This window comes from Pleurodeles waltl, chromosome 2_1 (assembly GCF_031143425.1).
Source record: "Pleurodeles waltl isolate 20211129_DDA chromosome 2_1, aPleWal1.hap1.20221129, whole genome shotgun sequence".
Lineage (NCBI taxonomy): Eukaryota > Metazoa > Chordata > Amphibia > Caudata > Salamandridae > Pleurodeles > Pleurodeles waltl.
The window spans coordinates 403,905,924-403,924,633 of NC_090438.1; the positions used below are offsets into that span (position 1 = coordinate 403,905,924).

An 18,710-nucleotide genomic window follows, 5' to 3' on the forward strand; every position below is an offset into this window, starting at 1 on the left:
AGAAAAAGAAATACGTCTGCACATGTTACAGACTTGCCGGGACCAATATAGAATGTATGGAATATTTAATGTGCCCTCAATTAAGGAACTATAAAATTACTTTACCACACTAACATTTTAACCACATGGGTGGTAACGCAATCAATCGAGCCATTATAATGTGCTATGAACAGGGTGTTGTGCAATTGGTTTGCCATCTAGTGAGATTGGGTGGCTCTGCAGTTCATCAACTAGAAAGGCAAGATACTTTGGGACACAGTAAAACTTTTAATCATTCATAGAAACAACTTGAACATTTATTAAAAATAGTACCTTGATGATGTATTATTTATAATTCATACCATAGAACTGTATTACATGTTTTAGAATTTGTATAAAGTTGATACACTTTTAGCTACTGAAAGCTCTATTTGAGTGTGACAATGTATTTATTGAGATGGCTTAGTTACCATTCAACAATGTGTGATCTGAAAACTAAGGGAAGTTATGTTTAGTAATGTAGACAATTAATAATCTATTTCTTTTTTAAAAAGTGAAGGGATTGTTGCTGCAAGTCCAAACCGTTCAATGTAATCAAAATTATACACATATCACATCTTCAAATATGATATAAGAGCCATAAACTAAATAATATAATGCATCTAATTACTTTCATGGTAAAGGCTTAGCTCTATCTAGACATATCTTACATGATAAAGCTATAGTTCTGGAATGCAATGTCTTCCAGGAATATGCTTTAGGAATGGCTTCATCAGAGCCAACCATTGCTATTTTAACAGATAAGATCATCAGTAGAACTAGACTTGCCTTTGATCAGTCTAACAGGCCATCATTCCCTAATTCAATCCATGCACTGGCAAGAGTTGTGGTAAAATGGGGAATTAAATGGGAACTTAATATTTTGATTATCCAATATAGCACCATGAGAAAGATCCTATCAGTAAACGGCTGTTCGCTGTATTACAAGCACCTTCATATATAACGCACTTCTAGTCGGACAGGATATTGGTCATGTTTGTGACAGAGTAACCAATCCCAACATCTGCATCACGTCCTTAGTAATCTATGTGTATGTGCTTGTGTTTGTTTAATGGCAGCCAGATACTTCTCACTGTTAGCCATAACTTCATGAAAAATGCACGTTCCTCTCTGGAAGGCACTCTTTGGATAGCTAATGTTTTTTCCATTATTGAAGCAACAATATATTTAAATACTACAAATATGATGTTTCACTCCAAGTTGAAGATGAGAAGTGGATTGTTTTCTTTTCTGTCCACCCTTCTACCAAATGATATTTCACTTAAAATGCTGTGAGCAAGCAGTGGTAAATATGTTAGAACCTAGGGTTCAGTACTGTACTTCGCTTGGCAAATTCTCTGGAAAGGTATAGCAAGATGGACAGTGATAAAAGAAGAATATATCCTTGAATTGCTGAAACTGGAATCAGTAAAAGACAACACATTTTGAGAAAGGGGGTAGATACATTCATGATCCTAAAACCACAAGGATTGCTAAAGTGGTACTCATTTTCTTATAAAGCTGTTACGCAGATTTTTTGTTATGGGACTATGACCAGCAATCATAGCTGTGAAAAATGGGTTATCCATTTGTTAAAGGGATACCCTTACAATAAACGATCCTTGGTTAGGACTCAACACAGTTCTAAGACAAACCATGATGTACCCCTGATATCCTTGGTATAAGCAGCAAGCAATTCTCCAGTGAAATGTGGGTTAATTTCAAGCAGTATCAATAATTCTAATCTCAAGACAACAACACTATAAAATTCACAAATTAGTTTTTAAAAATATAACAAAATGCAATAATCAAAAATGTCATTGGGACTAGAGCTATGGACCGTTAAAGTATTAAGACAAATTACTTATAAGAACTCTCACAGGAACAATGACTATCTAAAGTTCACTTACCCTGTTGTAATGATATTTGTGATGTGACCACTGACTCTACATTGAACTTAGCCTAGCGGTACACCGTCATATTAGTGACCACCAACTTCCTTTTTCCTATTGACTTTATTTTAGCATTAGCCACTGCCACGTTAAAAGCTGCAAGTATTTTCCATGATAATGTGCTCCTTGCTCATGTTTTTATTCTGCGTGTTTGTGTGTTCTTTCTCACCAAGGGCTTAGGCTGATAAGGATGTACTAGGATGGCAGGGAACAGTTTTGTTTTGTTAGAGGGCACCTTGGGATTTTGGCCAATTCCAGACGTGTTATTTTCAAAGCTGATCTAAAGTAAACAGCATTTTTTTTTTTTAAATAAACGTATGCAGTGGGAGGGAGTTTCTAGAATTCTCCTCCCTTGTTTATTCAAAATATATCAGAGGCCGAGGCCAGATGGACCGGGAGTGACTCAGATCACGGACATGCTCAGGATACTGAGGTGCATCACCCTTCCTGTGAGGATAATTGATCTCTCTCCACGATCGATTCTGGGATCTACCAGTCTGATTCTGCTCAGGAGGGAGATGAAGCTGAATTGCCCTTATCTCATGGTGATGCGTTTTTTAATTCATTATTTGCTGTGCATTGTAATATAGATACATATATTTGCTGTGTATATTGCAGTGGAGAATCATTTGTACATGTTTTCATTTCATTGCTGTGGCCATTTCTAAACATGTGCTTTCAGCATGGTAATCTCCTTTAGGAACCTTGCAAAGTGATTTAATAAATGTATTTTTTAGACTATGAAGTTCATTCCAGAGATTTTTGTCAGTGCATGAGTGCTTCAGCTCGGTCATTAGTGAAGCAAAATTCCTTTATTACCCTGAAAATGTCAGTGAGATGCCTCTTTTGAGCCATAAATGAAAACAAGGAAAAATTTATGTAGATGAGGTTTTTTCACACAGTCAGGGACAGAACTGTTTTTCGGTCATGCTGAGGTTAGATACAGAGGTTTGAGAGGGGCCCCTAAATGAGTTGTAGCAGTTCCTGAAATCCCATGTGGCATCCCCAATTCAAAGGAAGCACTGTAAAACCTGCACTTTTCTCTGCCCATAGTTCCTGCCCCACTCCTAGGTGTGTTAACCCTACTAAATGTCCACATATTTAAAGAAATCCACCTTCCTAGGCTGAGATGCCAAGCAACTTTCTCCAGAAGTAGGGTCATTAGCAACCGTCTAAAAATGTGTATTCTGCCTCTAGAGCAGTGGTTAGAGGAAATCCCATTCTAATCTGATTTTCTCTCAGGCAGCACAATTAACATTTTCATAAATTTGCCTTTTAACTAAACTGATCAAAAAGCTAATTTCATCATTTAATAATTTTTTTTTAAACCAACAGAAAAATAGCTTTTAATCACCACTCTATGATTTGCACAGGCAGAGATATAAAATAATGAATTTATGCAGCTCTAGGTGTGTTCCTTGACGGTGCAGGTCTACCCACAGTGTGGACACAGCTTTTGAACAAATGTTAACTGTATTGGCACATATTCTCAGCATGCACTATGCCACCTTTAAAAAATATTAAACACACAGCACTGTTGGCTTACAAGTCACATTTTAGGGATAACCTATGTTATGTTTTGAAACATGGCACAGGTGGTTTCCACCGTCATGTGTTACTGCAGTGCTTTTAGACTGCTTCCCATGAAGAGCACAATGGGACTCTGTTGTGATGTTCTTGTTACTAGCTTGAGCTAGGCCTGGAACCTCGCATTCTCCTGAGTTCCAGGATCAATATTCTGGAGCCTGGAGACGTGAAGGTTCCAGGTGAGGGACGGTTGAGCTGGAGATCGGTTGAGGAGAGAGACGGAGCACGGATCGATTTATGGGTTGGATAATCTTATGACAATAAATCTCCCTTTATATTGCCTTCCTTGAATCAGTGTTTCATTACAACACTGGCGACGAGTCACCAACCAACCCTGAACCCACGAACTTACCTTCTGCGTGGAAGCTTCTAGTAATTCTGGATTCGCGCTACCGTCAGCTGTCTTCTTTTCGTGTGGACCTGAAGACTGAGGTTGTCAGTTCAAGTTTCGTCTGGTCCTGTCGTGTGAGTGCCTCCGGGGCTTTGTTTTATTTCTGGAACATCGGACTGCCGTTATTCTTGGTGAGGCTCGCGCTTTCTCTCGCGCACCCTCGCGCTCTCCTCTGTGTGTTGAGAGCACAGAGAACACGCTTATTCTCACGTCACGACCGCAATCTAGAAGCTAGACCGCTTCTTTTTGTTCCGGGTTTCGGCAGGAAGTGAAGAGTAGGGAAAGGAAAAAAAAATAAAACGAAAAGAAAAAACAACTAGACTGCAACTTTTACGCCACAGTTTTTACCAGGAAGTTGCAAAGTGTTCCCCAGGAGGAAACTGGATTGTAATAATTTTGTTTTTCTGCTTACAGTGGTGGATTATTATACGCCTCCGTTTGAGATGAACTTATATACTTTCTCTAGGGGTTTTGATTAACTACTGGGCTGTATCTAACTTTTGTTATTTGTCTTTTCCAAGCCTGACCATTGTTTTACCATGGCTACACCTACAATGTCACAACCACCTCCTTTCTTATCGGACAAAGGTGACCCCATTCTTCCATGGAAACGATGGAAAAATCTTTTTGATTCATATATAATAGCCATTGGTGGGGAAAAGTTCTCTCCAGCCAGGAAACAAGCAGTTCTTCTACATAATCTGGGAATTGAAGGCAGAAATATATATGACAGCCTGGAACCTTTGTCTATTGGTGGGGCGGATGGTGAACCCAGAGACGTTTATGAGATGTCGGTGGTTATCCTAGCTGCACATTTTGAGTCCAAACTCAATGTGGTGTTAGAAAGACATACATTTTTCGCCAGGTCTCAGGGTAATACTGAAAGCGTAGGGAATTTTGTAGCAGCCCTACATACATTAGCACGCACATGTGATTTTGGTGAAATTACAGACTCTCTTATTCGTGACCAACTTGTGCGTTGCACCAATAACAAAAAGGTTCAAGAGAAACTTTTGACAAAGAACCCTGACTTGAGAGAGGCGATTGCCATTGTAGAAGGAATGGAGAGTACTAGCAACTGGATCAAAGAAATGAATCATACGGAAGGGGACAGTCTCTCTACTGTGCATGTACCTAGGACCCAGGAAGAAGTCCTTAGGGTTAACAGTAGTAGTAAAGCACAAGCATCCATCCAAGAAAAGAAGAGAGACATTAAATGTTTGCGTTGTTACCGCTGTGGCAATGCAGGTCATGCAGCAAATAGTCCTAATTGTTTTGCACGAAATTCATTGTGTAGGAAGTGCGGGAAGAAGGGACATTATGCTAGAGTTTGCAACAATGATAGTAGTAATATAGATTGTATCACTGAAGATGTCAACAAGATGGTATTGTATGTGGGGCAGGAGATTGACTGTATTGAGCACAATACTGGCATAGTAGATGAGGGTCCTGTGATCATGCCTGAGTGTACTATTAAACTGGATAATAGAACGGTTACAGTTTTAGCAGACTCGGGATCTCCCTACACCATGGTTGGTGATAAGAACTGGCAGGATATTTTCGGGGCATCTATAGGCTCCCTTGTCAAACCTGACATCAATCCAGTCAGTTATGGAGGTACCAGAATAGAGGTGATTGGGTATAGGGTCATGAAGATTCAGTTCCAAGATAAAGTTACCATGGGAAAGGTCTATGTAGCTAAACGTGGTAACAATTTGTTAGGATGGCGACACCAACGGGACATGGGTATTAAATTAGATCCCAATTCTGATAACCAAGTTATGGTGGTAAGCAATGGGGACGATTTGATGGAGATTTGGAAGAAATTCCCTAGTGTGTTTAGTGAGAAGTTAGGTTGCCTGTCAAATTTTGAACACAAGATTATTTTAAAAAAAAATGCAGTGCCGGTTGTTCATAAAGTCAGAAGAGTACCTAGGTTGATGTTGGAACCTCTCAAAATGGAACTAGACAGATTACTTAATGCCGGAGTAATTGAGGAGATAGAATCTTCGGAGTGGTTGGCCCCGGTTGTATTGGCACCCAAAGATAATGGGAAAAGCATCCGCATGTGTGTGGACCTCAGAGATCTTAATAAGCACATATGGATAGATCGTCAACCTTTACCCAATATAACAGAAGAGTTGTCGTGCCTAGGTGGGTCGAGGGTGTTTAGTGTTCTGGACTTATCCTCAGCTTATCATCAAATTGTTTTGCACCCTGAGTCCAGACATCTCACCTCTTTTATTACACCTTTAGGGGCTTACCAATTTCTGAGGATGCCTTTTGGCCTGGCTTCTGCAGCCGCGTGTTTCCAACGAGTGATGAAAAAAAATTTGGAAGGGATATCTGGAACGTTGTGTTTCCAGGATGATATATTGGTTCATGGTAAAACAGTAGTTGATCACGACAAGGTATTAAGGAAAGTTTTGTGCAGTTTAGTCGAGGCTGGTCTTACTGTTAAGAGGGAAAAATGTAAGTTTGGAGTTACTTCGGTGACATACCTGGGGCATACTATTTCTGGCGATGGGATCAGACCGAAGTTGGAACTTGTTGAATCTATAACTCATGCACCTGAACCCAGAGACAAAGATGATGTAAGGTCATTCCTAGGGTTGGCAGAGTACTACTCTAAATTTATCCCCAACTTTTCTAGCGTGACGCAACCTTTGAGAGCACTTTTGAAGAAGGGTTGTGAGTTCGTTTGGGAGAATGACTGCATGACTGCTTTCTCTTTTGTAAAGAACTGTATTGGGAGGATGCCCACCTTAGGGCATTTTAATGTGTGTGCAAAAACGTACTTGTACACTGATGCTAGCATCAAAGTCTGGGGGGCTGTTCTTGTCCAGAGGGTAGGTCAAGAGGAGAGAGTAATAGCTTTTGCGTCACGATCTCTCAAGGAAGCTGAACAACACTATTCGGTCATAGAGAGAGAGGCTCTTGCCTGCATGTGGGCTGTCAAGCATTTTAAATTTTACCTGTGGGGTTTACCTTTTGTGGTGAGGACAGATCACAGACCTCTTGTCCAAATTTTCTCTCCTAGGAAAAATGAAGGGCTGACCCCGAGAATACAAAGGTGGACAGAGGGGTTGTTAGAATATAACTTTGTTGTAGAATATGTGCCTGGGCCGAAAAATATTGTGGCTGATTATTTGTCACGTTCTTCGGTGGACAGTTGTGAGGAGGTTGAAGATGAGGTTACTATTAATTGGGTTAGAGAGATGGCCCTCAGCGAAGAGGAGTGGAAATTGGCAGTGGAGAGAGACTTGGAAAGGAAAAAACTTGGAGAGTTCATTGTTAAAGGGTGGCCTGAGGTTAGGGACATGCCTGACTCTTTGAGAGGCTATTGGAATGTGAGAGATGAACTTTCCTTAAATGGTAATGAGTTATTTAGGGGAAACAAATCTATACCTCCTAAAGGGGTGAGGAACAAAATTTTGAATCTGGCTCATGAAGGGCATTTGGGCAGAAGTGTAACCAAATCCAGACTTAGAGCCATTTATTGGTGGCCAGGGTTGGACAGTGAGGTTGAGGCTGTTGTAAAAGATTGCATGAGTTGTGCACAAAATGACAAAAGCAAGGTTGTGGTGAGAGCGCCGCTTTCCCCTGTTGAGATTCCGGAAAAACCCTGGGTGAAATTAGGACTAGATTTCATGGGTCCTTTCCATCTTTTACCACCGAATGAACGTTATGTTATACTTATGGTGGATTATGCGTCTAAATGGGTGGTGACCAAATGTGTGAACTCAATTGATACCTGTACGGTAATTGAGTTTCTGGAGGAAGAGTTCTCTAAAGAGGGTATACCTAGTCATTTAGTTACGGATAATGGAGTACAATTGACATCACATGACATGAAGCATTTCCTGGATTCCCTTGCCATTGTACACTTGAGGACAGCATTGTATCTGCCACAAGCCAATGGTTTAGCAGAGCGTATGAATAGAATGGTGAAAGCTTGTGTGCAAGAAGCTATTGGAAGCAGGACTCCCTTAGCTAATCTTCTGAGAGATTTGTGGTGGGCACATCGTAACACTCCAAATAGTATTACAAATATAACTCCTTTTGAGTACATGAGGGGAAGGTTGGGTTGTACTAAATTGTTCCCAGCATGGTTCAGTAACACTTTAGCTCGGGTTGATCTGGATCAGGAAAAATTTGATAAAGCACCCGGTCTCCGAGAGGAGTACCAACGTAATTACAAGTTGCGTTTTGATGCCAAGCATTGTGTTGCTAAAACGATGTGGAGGGTAGGTGACCTGGTGTGGGTGAAGAACCCGTGTTTTAAAGCCAAAGGTAAAACATCGTTCAAAGGTCCTTTCCGTATCAGAACAGTAAAGAAAAATATTGTGATTCTCGATAATGGGGATGCATGGATCATGTCCAGAATTACGAGATGGACGGGTACAGAGGGTTCCTCTACCTTGAAAGATTTTAAAGAAAATCGTTTCTTGGGGATATCTAAAGAGTTACCACGTACAAATGTTTCATCCAGATTACATTCCAAACCAGTCTGGATGAAAGACTATATATCTTGACTTTTTGTTGTTGTATTGCTGTTTTAACACTGTATTTTTCCTCCTTTGGCATTCTTGTATTGGCATAGAGTTATTAATGTAAGGGAAGGGGATGTGTTGTGATGTTCTTGTTACTAGCTTGAGCTAGGCCTGGAACCTCGCATTCTCCTGAGTTCCAGGATCAATATTCTGGAGCCTGGAGACGTGAAGGTTCCAGGTGAGGGACGGTTGAGCTGGAGATCGGTTGAGGAGAGAGACGGAGCACGGATCGATTTATGGGTTGGATAATCTTATGACAATAAATCTCCCTTTATATTGCCTTCCTTGAATCAGTGTTTCATTACAACAGACTCCCTGAAGCCATCTAATTTTTTCATGAAGGTGGGCAGTGTAAATACACATTTACCCACATTTTAAATCTATCACCAGTGTTACAGTGGACTTCTTGTACCATTTACAATGGCTCGTAGAAAAGTTAAATAAGCAAATTAGGTGATGCCATAGGACAGTACTTGTTTTATGGGAAAGCATACAAAATATGTCCCTGTTTACCAATGCAGTAAGTTGCAACAGGGCTGCCCTGTAAACGTCTGTGAGTTAGGGGCATTCTACATTAGTGCCAACAATGTTCCATCGAGGTGCATGTTTAGTGACTGTGTTTTATCTATATTTAGTCAAATGGATTGACTAAAGAGAAAGGCAAAAGATGAAATACGTCAATGTAAAGGAATAATTATGTCATGCAAAATAGTTGTATACCTAACCCTATTTTTGATCCAATAAAGTAAGAAAAAGGAAGAGGTGTTCATTGTAATGGTAATCACACAATAAAGAAAGAAAAAAACGAAAAGGCATTTGTTGGACCTGGCCCTTTCTACAGTGTCATTCCCCAAACTTTTTGCCTTCTCCTCCTGTTTCGGACCCTTTTTGACTGAAATTATGACTCTGGGCACTTTACCACTGCTCTCCCTTGTAAACTTGGTATGATGGGCTTATCCCTAATTGGCACATTTAATTTACTCATAGGTCCCTTGTACAGTGGTAGCTCTATACCCAGGGCCTGTAAATTAAATCCTACTCGTGGGCCTGCAGTGCTGCTTGCACCACCCATTGAAGTAGCCTTTCAAACCTGTCTCAGTCCTGCTAGCGCAGGACCTGCATGCGCAGTTTGTTGCCACAGGGACCTGGAATTTAAATGTACTTTCTAGGCCCAGAACTCCCCTTTTACTACATGTAAGTCACCCCTAAGTTAGGCCCTAGGTAACGCTATGGGAAGGGTTCTATGTATGTAGAAGGCAAGATATGTGCCTGGTTGCGTGGCCTGTCCTTGTAGTGACATACAGCCTATTTTGGTTTTTCACTGCTGTGAGTGCTGCCTTCTCATAGAATTGCACTGGAAATGCCCTGCCTTATGTCTAGGGGGTATTGTCTGATTTATGAGGGGTAGCGTAGGCATGTTTGGTACTGGTCTAATGGTAGTGAGAAATGCTGCTTACTGGTGTAGGTGGATTTTTTATCACTATTACAGAAATGCCACTTCTAGAAAGTGAGCATTTCTTTGTGCTTATGACTCTGGTGTTTTGCAGTTTGTCTCCAATCCACGTCTGGGCAGAGTGACAGTTGGGCCTTGTGCATACTTCTCAGACAGACTGTACACAGGCAGGGTAGAGATGTCACGGGGCATTTACATTTTGAACGGTCTTCCTGGGTTGAGAGAAGGGGGAGGCGGGGCACACATGCAACTGTAAAGGCTGTGCCCTGGCCTCACACAAATGGGTTGTTTACCTCCAACTGATGTTTGGAGCCTGTGGCGGAGGAGAGAGGGGACACTCCCAGAAACTGTTGTAACTGGTTGAAACACCCTCTCCTCTTCATTGGAAATGCTTCGCAAAATTGAGTATACGTACAGGGGATTTTTTCCCCACAATTTACACAGGAAACATACTTATAACTGGACACAGGATGCTGCTGGAAGGACACACCAAGGACCACCATTGACTGCTGCTGCTGGTCTGACCTGTGACCCACAGGAGGAACTGCCACTGTCTGCATCCACTTTGTGCTGGCCTGTTGCTGGTCCTAACCTCCCTGTGCTCCACCTTGTATCCCCCCAGGGGCAGGGTGCTGTGGCTCCTGACCCCTGAAACTGCCTGAAGCGCATGAGGAGCGATTCCCTTTTCCTGCTCTAGTGCCGGGCACTGTCTACTTAAACTAAAGAGCTTTGGGAGCACTTGTCATTGGTGCAATTTAGCGCCCTGGGAGTGCTTTTATTTTTATTTATCTCACGCTCATCAGGTGTGTCTCTGGGTGTAAAATTGCCCCCTTGCTCTGCGCATTGCCGCTTCCCAAGTTCACCGACGCGACCCAGGCTCTCCAAAGATCTGAGCGTGTCTGAGACATGCTACAACTGGTGCCCCGGGGGCCTGAATGAGCGGCAATAGGAACTGCTGTGCTCCTCTAAGTGCCCCTGGGGTGAAGCGCGCCGAGAGAGGTGCCCCAGGGCACAAGCAGGCACCTACTTTGGTGCCTGCTCACCGCTACGGCCTGGGTGGGCCTTTATGTTGCTGAAGGACTGGCGGGGGAAGAAAGCCTCACCAGAGGCCCCCTGGCACACCAGAGCCAAAATCCTTGGGCAGGAGACTGTGGGCGGGCAGAACCCTCGCCTGAGGCTCCCAGCACCACGAGGTCCCTTGTTTTGGCCCCAATTGTTGTTCTGGCTTTACCCCCCACCTCTGGAGGGCCAGTCGCGGCCCAGGGGGGCCCCAAAGATCACAGGCCTGATATAAAAACTCAGAGGGGGTGCATGCCCCCTCCCCACTCCTTCCAAACATCTCCACAAGGCCCGTGTTGTGTGCAAGGAGCGCTGGGAGCCCCCTTGTAGGCTTTGTGGCACTAGAGGTGCCCTTCCATTAACCACAGGTACTTTTTATTAGACATATGCTTTGCCCCTGTTCCTTTTATGGGCCTGCAAGGACTGATATGTGAACCTGTCTCTTCTGTTGATGTGCCATACATGTGTTGATGTTCCTTAAAGGGCTTTCTATGCCAATATGTGTTTATGATTTGCCATACGCTGTCTAATGTTCCTGGTATGGGCATTTAGGATATGTGCATTTCATTAATAATGTGATTCCTGACTACTGCTTATGTTGCAGAATAATAAGTAACTTATATGTTCTATTATGACTATTGCTTATTTTGATGTTCTGACAACTGCTTGGGTAGCAGGGTATCACTGACATGTTATTTGGTCTAATTATGTTTTGTGCAATACAGTTTATTTTCACATAACTTGGTGTTGTGTTCCCTTTGTGGTGTATTTACTGCGTCATGTGTGTTGTGCAAACGCTTTACACATTGCCTCCGGATTAGGCTTGACTGCTTGTGCCAAGCTTCCAAAGGGGGTGAGCAAGGGTTATCTTGGACGTGTAACTCCCTTCCCTTGACTAGAGTGGGTGGGTTCTGCCTGGCTTAGGTGCATACCCTAGCCGACCAGAAACCCCATTTCTAACAGCATTGCTTTAACATTTAGGTGTATATTAGAAACATTGCACTATAATAGACTTTCTTGTAGGTTAATCACAAAATATTTCTTAAACCTACCCTAAGTTAGCTGAGCAAATTTCTAGGTTAGGTCACCAGAGTCATTAATGGCATTTCAAGGCCAATATCAATGCCAGGTCACCATCAGGACAGAAGCACAAGAAAGAGTTCCACATTTGTAGATAAAAGAAACAAAAGCATAAATTACTATTAATGGGATGTGGTTATGTTTTTTTTTTTGTTTTTTTTTTAATGGTCTTGGTCCATTTTGTTTTACATTGCCATATCCAGTGTTGTCTAGCTTAAGAGTCATGTAAGAAATATTTCTTGACACAACTACAGGATTGTTTTAGGGCCAGGGACCTGTAAATGTCCACACAAGGGGTGTCCCATCATGGAAACATTCTGGAGTAGAGTTGTCATTGGCTTGCCATTCAAGAGTAGCAAAACTCATGAACATTTTCTGCCTCATCTGGGGCCAGTAAAAGTGGTTAACCAACCTGTCAAAGATTTTGTCATTCCTCAGAAGTTCAGGAAAAGGAATATCATGAGCCAGGTCAATTAGGAAGGTTCTAGAGCACTGCAGAACCTGTAGCGCTCTGATTTACCTAGACTCAGGATTATTAGGCTCACAGTAGAAGACATCATCCTCCCATTAAATATTAGATAAATGATCTGTGCTAGTATCTTCATTTTTCTGTGCATCAATCTATTGCAGAAGGTTTCATTATACTTGCAAATAAAAAAAATGTAAATACAGTTTTATCTCTATATCTGGGAATGGATTTGAAAATCTTGACTGTTAAAACTGTCTGGTAACTGTTGAAAGGGGCAAAGCTTGGTCAACAAGATAGGGGGAGCGTGAGCTTCAGATTTTTCAACAATCATACTCGTATATCTTGTTAACATACATTATATGGGGGCAAGGCCATTGAGAGGGGCTTAATGGTAAAATGAAAGGGAGAGAAATGCAGATAGGTAGGGGTACTAACTACAGGAAAACACAGTATTTTGTAAAATTACCAATATTTTTTAATACTTTTGAAAGGGTGAGACAGTGTCTGCATTTTTCTCTGTGTGTATGGTAAATGTTATGGGGAAATCCGACACACACCTCCCCATACCTGACTGTAAACACATGTACCCAAGTGTTTACCAGAAAATAAATGTATTAGGGGGTTGTAACACCCACAAACATCCCCCCTGAAGTTAGGCTTCTGACTGTTAAACGCTGTCAGAAAGTGGGTTGTTAATTTGAGAAGGGAAAACACAAATTAATAGCGTGACAGGAAAACTCCATGGGGCAAAGTACATATTTTTTCATAGTACCCTTCTCTTATCCTTTAGAAAAAATAAAGATGAAAAATGTGTCACATGTTTGCTAATGCTACACTCAAGGCCATAAGATTTGATGGGAACATTTTCTTGGTTGGTTCACTTTTTGAGGGGCTTACACAGATTTCTCTTATCAGTGGGTTGCATTGGCAGGCTCAGGCCAAGCTGTGCTCACCAACTTTTGATTTTTGTCCCAAAAATGAAGATGGTTAATCCAAGTCTTCTAAGCAAAGATAAAGGTTTGCAAGTTCTTTCTGCAACTAGGTTTACTTCACACATATATCAAAATACCACTCAGAAAGATGTGCAGTCAGTGTACTGCAAAACTGAATACCTGGAAAGTAAAGAGGCATGAATAAGCTGACAAGGTTTGGGTCTACTCGGCACAATCAATGAAATGGCAAGAAGAACCACAGGTCTTTTTTTATCTTCTATCCGGTTCACTTAAATTGTCAGCTCTCTTGGATCTCACAACTACAAGGCCATCGTTTGACACATAAATATTGAACAAAAGGTTAGCAGGGCAAAACAGGAGCCACAGCAAAACTCTAGCGCTTGTCCTCCAGATTAATTTTGGAACAGGAAAGTCAAATCTAGTAGTAGCAGTTTAGATAAAACTGGATTTTTGTACAAGAAAATGGTTTCTTCCTCTTATCTGTGGTCCTGAACATGTCACTGCTGAACACTTGGTTTCAATCTTTTGTGTTGAACGAGCACCTATTACAATTTGTTGCAATAGAAATCTTACTTCTACTTTTTCAGTGAAGTGATAAACAACATTTCATATGATTTACTTTCAGCCCATGCAATTCTCACAGGGTTGTATGACACAAACATGCATGTCTAAACCATGCATGCCTAAACAATGCAGTTGGAACCACAACCACGTCCTTACCACACATGCTTTTACAACGCAAGCCTTTACAACGAATTTCATTGTAAAAGCATGTTTGGTAAAGGAATATGTTTGGTAAATCACACACCGCTGCTCCCCCCGTCCTGCCACTAATGCCTGATACACAAACCATGCAATCCACCCAGCACCAGCCCCAAAACTGTCCCTTCCCCCAGCCCTGAGCCCTAAAACTGATCCCACCCTGCCCATAAAAGTAGTCCATTCCCCCAACACTGAGCTCTAAAACTGACCCCACCCTGCCTGTAAAACTGGCCCAACCCCCTCGCCCTAAAACTGACCTCACCTTGCCATTAAAACTACCCCAAACATCTGTCCTGATCCCTAAAACTGACCCCGCCATGCCCTTAAAACTACCCCAACACCCTACCCTGAGCCCAAACCCCGACTAGCCTTTAAAACTACCTCTTCCTCTCCCCCACCCTGAGGCCTGAAACTCTGCCTCTTCCTAAAAACGACCCTGACCCTAGCCCCCCTCCTCAGCCCAAAAACTAACCCCCATCCCTGAAAACTGCCTCTTACCCTGCTGCTCTGAGCCCTAAAACCCAGCCCTTAAAAAATACCTGACCCCCCCATCCTGAGCCCTAAAGCTCTGCCTCCTTTTAAAAGAACTAACCCAAACCCCCTCACCTGCCCTGAGCCCTAAAACTGCCCACCCTTAAAAACTAGCCCTCCAAACCCAGCCCCAGGCCCACTTAACTCTCCCAATCCTTCCTGTTCCTCTCTCTGCTCTCTGTTCCCTTCCTAAAAACGACCCTGACCCCATCTCCCCACCCTCAGGCCTAACACTGACCCCATCCCTGAAAACCATCCTTTCCTCCTCAAACCTACCCGGACGAACCTCCACCACCCTGAGCACTAAAACCCTGCCCCTTTTTTAAAACTACCCCAGCCCCGTTCTGAGCCCCAAAGCCACCGCCCACCCCTAAAAACTAGCCCCCAAAACTTGGTCCCAGCCCCACTTACCTCTCCCGATTCTTCCTCTTCTGTTCTTCTTCATCCATCCGCACAGATAGACTGCACACCTTCCTCTGCCTTAACCACACAAATGCATGGTTTAGGCATATGCGTGGTTAGGGCAGAGAACAGGAGAGTCGCGGTTAGGCAAGTGTTACGCTAGCAGGGAAACGGCATGCATGGCTTAGCCCGCGTTAAGGTCGTTTCCCTTCTCATGGTTCACCTCTTTGACAGAAGTAGGCAAAAGGATGGTTAAGGGCTCTTCTTTTCAACTGTAGCAGAATTCCCTATACATGGAAGACATTCCTGGTGAAGAGCAATGTGCTCGCTTACTGGATAAAAAGCCTAGATTTCTTCACTCCAGTAGGAACAAACATGTTCTTATCTGTTTAGATGATATGAAGTTTTCTTTCTAAGGCAAAGAAAAGATGTGAACTGCACTAGGTACCACGGGAAGACTAATCAGTGTACTTTGAAATGTATTTATTCCTGTCCCGAAAAACCAAGGCCGTTGAGAAGGGTGTTTGTGTAAACACTCTGGCCATCTGGTTGTTAGGCAACATGTTATAGCCATTTGGCATTTATGAGCAAAATCTCACAAAGCTAAAGTAAAATGTATTAGCTTAAATTCAATTTACATCCATCTCATAGATTTCATAAGGGTTGCTACAGCTGTCTTTAAGTTAAGAATTTAATCATTTTAATTAGTGTTATTTTAAATGTCAAGGCCTTTAAGGAATCCCGTTTGTTTAGAGCCAACAAAATGTCAGAAACACAGCAGCTAAAGACAAATGGCATTTATAGCTAGTGAAATTTTACACTTGCATATTGGTGTGCAAAAAAAGCAAGTAGCTATATCTAACTGAAATATTAGGAAAGATACTGGCAGTCAAAAGGATGTCCTCATTTTATAGTAGGACTGGGCTGGAGGCCCCAACGTTCTTTCCCAGTGAGCTATGCACATGGTGGAATACATTCCAAATATGAACAGACACCCACAGAGAGACACATAGCCAGGTCTCAGGCCTAGAGCATTTTAGCATAGGAGTTGACAAACATACAGGTGCAATCCTTAGACATATATTATGTTATGTGTAACATGTTATGAATGTTAAGCACACTTTGTACAATTGTGATATAAACACCAGCCCTTCCAATCCACCCGTGTCATAATTAATTTTGATTGAGGGTATATTCTTTCAGTTACTATACTAAAAAATGTAACCAACGGGCAGCAGCATAAGCACACTCCTTGGATACTATAGTCAAGTTGCATTGTAAAATAATGGGCCATATTTATAGGCCCCTAGCACCACAGGAGTTATTTTTTGTGACGCTCCTGTGGCGCTAAGCACAGCGCAGTATTTACAAGGTGGCGTTAAGCCACTTTTTTGTGGAGGAGGAACACTTTTATTCCTCCTCGTTTTTTGCTTTTTCGATGCGTGCTGCATTCTGCCAGACGCATAGAAAAAGCAAAATGCCAGAAATTATTGTTTATGTGCGGGAAGGTGTCCCTTCCTGCACATAAACAATCATTTGAAAATGCATTGTGCTGCACACACAGAAGTGCCTAAGAACCATTAGTGGTTGTTTATGTCCAGGAAGGGACACCTTCCCGAACATAAATAATCACAACTCTCAACACAGACATCCTTGCACGATGGTGCAAGGATGCCTGTGTTGGCGCTGGCAGCTCAATTATCACCAGTGCAGGGGAAATGCAGCGGTGCGCTGTATTCCCTTAAATACGGTGCGTCCCTGCGTTTCTAAAGTGACCTGGCGCTGCCAATTTTGACGCGGCACCGCGCTGCACCACTTTTCTTTAAATCTGGCCCAATGTTTCTCTACTGACTAACTTGGACCAGTGGAAATGAACTATAAACTATGCCAACAGTGGCTATTTCAGAAGTGAATGGACTAATAAAAATATGACACATTACTGTTCTGCCTCGCCCTTCTATATCCTGCCTACTTTGTTTGCCTCAGCCTCTGCAAGCTGGGCGATGCACTCCCATTACCAGCCGCACAGGAGGAGGCTAGACTGTGTATCCTTTGCACACTTCAAACCGCTGGGAAGAACTCTTGCCTTACCTTTGTTCATATCAATGAGCTGCTTTTTCTTCTGCTGTCGCTCCAGTTTCTCCCGCTCAGCTTTCTCCTTTGCCAGCTTGGCTCGCTTGATCTTCTCCTCCATTTCCCTCCTCTTGTTGTTTTCTTTCACGGCCTCCTGCATTGGAAATGATAAACAGAGGTTGCCTCTATTACTTATGCACTGTAAATTGGAGAATCAGTGTTTTTTTAAAATCTTGTTTATGTGCATGCTTGGTTGGCCTGGAGCAATATCCAAGGGCATTTGAAGGGGTTATTCTGACTACATATATTTTCTCAAATTCTCAAATTTCTCCTTCTTTTAAGAGGAACAGCAATATGAATGTAAAAAAAGGGGTGAAGTGATGGTACACCCAATGTGCAAAGGTATATGAGAATCAGCATCTGAGAGAAAAGATCTATCTCCACATATCCACATAATTGTAAAGATCTGCTGATTAAAGCAAACTTTTAATTACATATATATATACTAATGTGTAATATTGTCCTGTATTGCTGTCTATAAGGGTTCAGGTGACTTTTATAAACCACTCCATGATCGATGGCACCACAAGCCCTATTATAGTTACTGGTTATAATACACCTTGGGTAATTAAAATTACCTTAGGGCACAAGTTATATTTACTTGAAATAACTAACTTTTCAGTGAATTTCTTAGTTTTTTTTAATTCTATTTCCTAACTATAGCGATCCTGAAACCTTTGTTTATTTGAGTGTATTTCTATCACTTTTTAATGTTAAGCAATATTAAATTACCTTATGCTAATCTAACTGTCACCGCCACACCTGGCCTGCAGCCAGGCCCTTTGGCCAACTCCACTGTAGGCATCCAATCCTGTGCCACACACTGCGTTTGGCAGTGCATAGCAGGGGTTGGCTGCAGGCCTGGCCTGTTGCCAGGCCCTGTGGCCAACACCTGTAGGCATCAAACCCTGCACCAGGCACAGCCTTCAACTAAATTGATGGGTTTCTAGGTCATTTTTCATACTTGTAGTAGTTAAAAGGGAGACCAACGTGCTCTCTTCTCAACAGGAGATGACAAAAAATATCCACTCACCTCCATCAACAATTTCAGATACTTTTTCAATGTAGAACTGCACACAAAACACACTTGCTTCTCCTTGGCCAAGAGCAAGAAGTTAGGATGATTAGTACTTTACGGAAGCAGAGCTTCAACTGGGGCACCTGCTTTGTTTCTACTTACAAGTACTTCCAATTGAGGTTTAATTTTTGTGAAATAAGCATCTGTGCCACAATGCATCTTGGCCTGCTTATTTATCTAAGCAAAGGACACAGATTTGCGCATAATGTCTACCCAACGGGAGTACTTTATACTGGCTAATTAGTAAGAAGTACATTGTTGAGTAAATGTATAGTGTATCTCCTACACT

At 42.2% G+C, this 18,710-nt stretch overlaps 1 protein-coding gene across 2 annotated transcripts in view; it reads right to left on the reverse strand.

Annotated features, from left to right (window-relative positions):
• Nucleotides 1-18,710, reverse strand: part of DIAPH2 (diaphanous related formin 2) — a 3,364,504-nt gene that overhangs the window by 608,994 nt on the left and 2,736,800 nt on the right. For both annotated transcript variants that reach the window (XM_069213107.1, XM_069213115.1), the window contains one exon: nucleotides 17,302-17,437. In XM_069213107.1, the coding sequence (XP_069069208.1) occupies nucleotides 17,302-17,437 (136 nt within the window). The remainder of the gene's footprint in view (nucleotides 1-17,301; nucleotides 17,438-18,710) is intronic.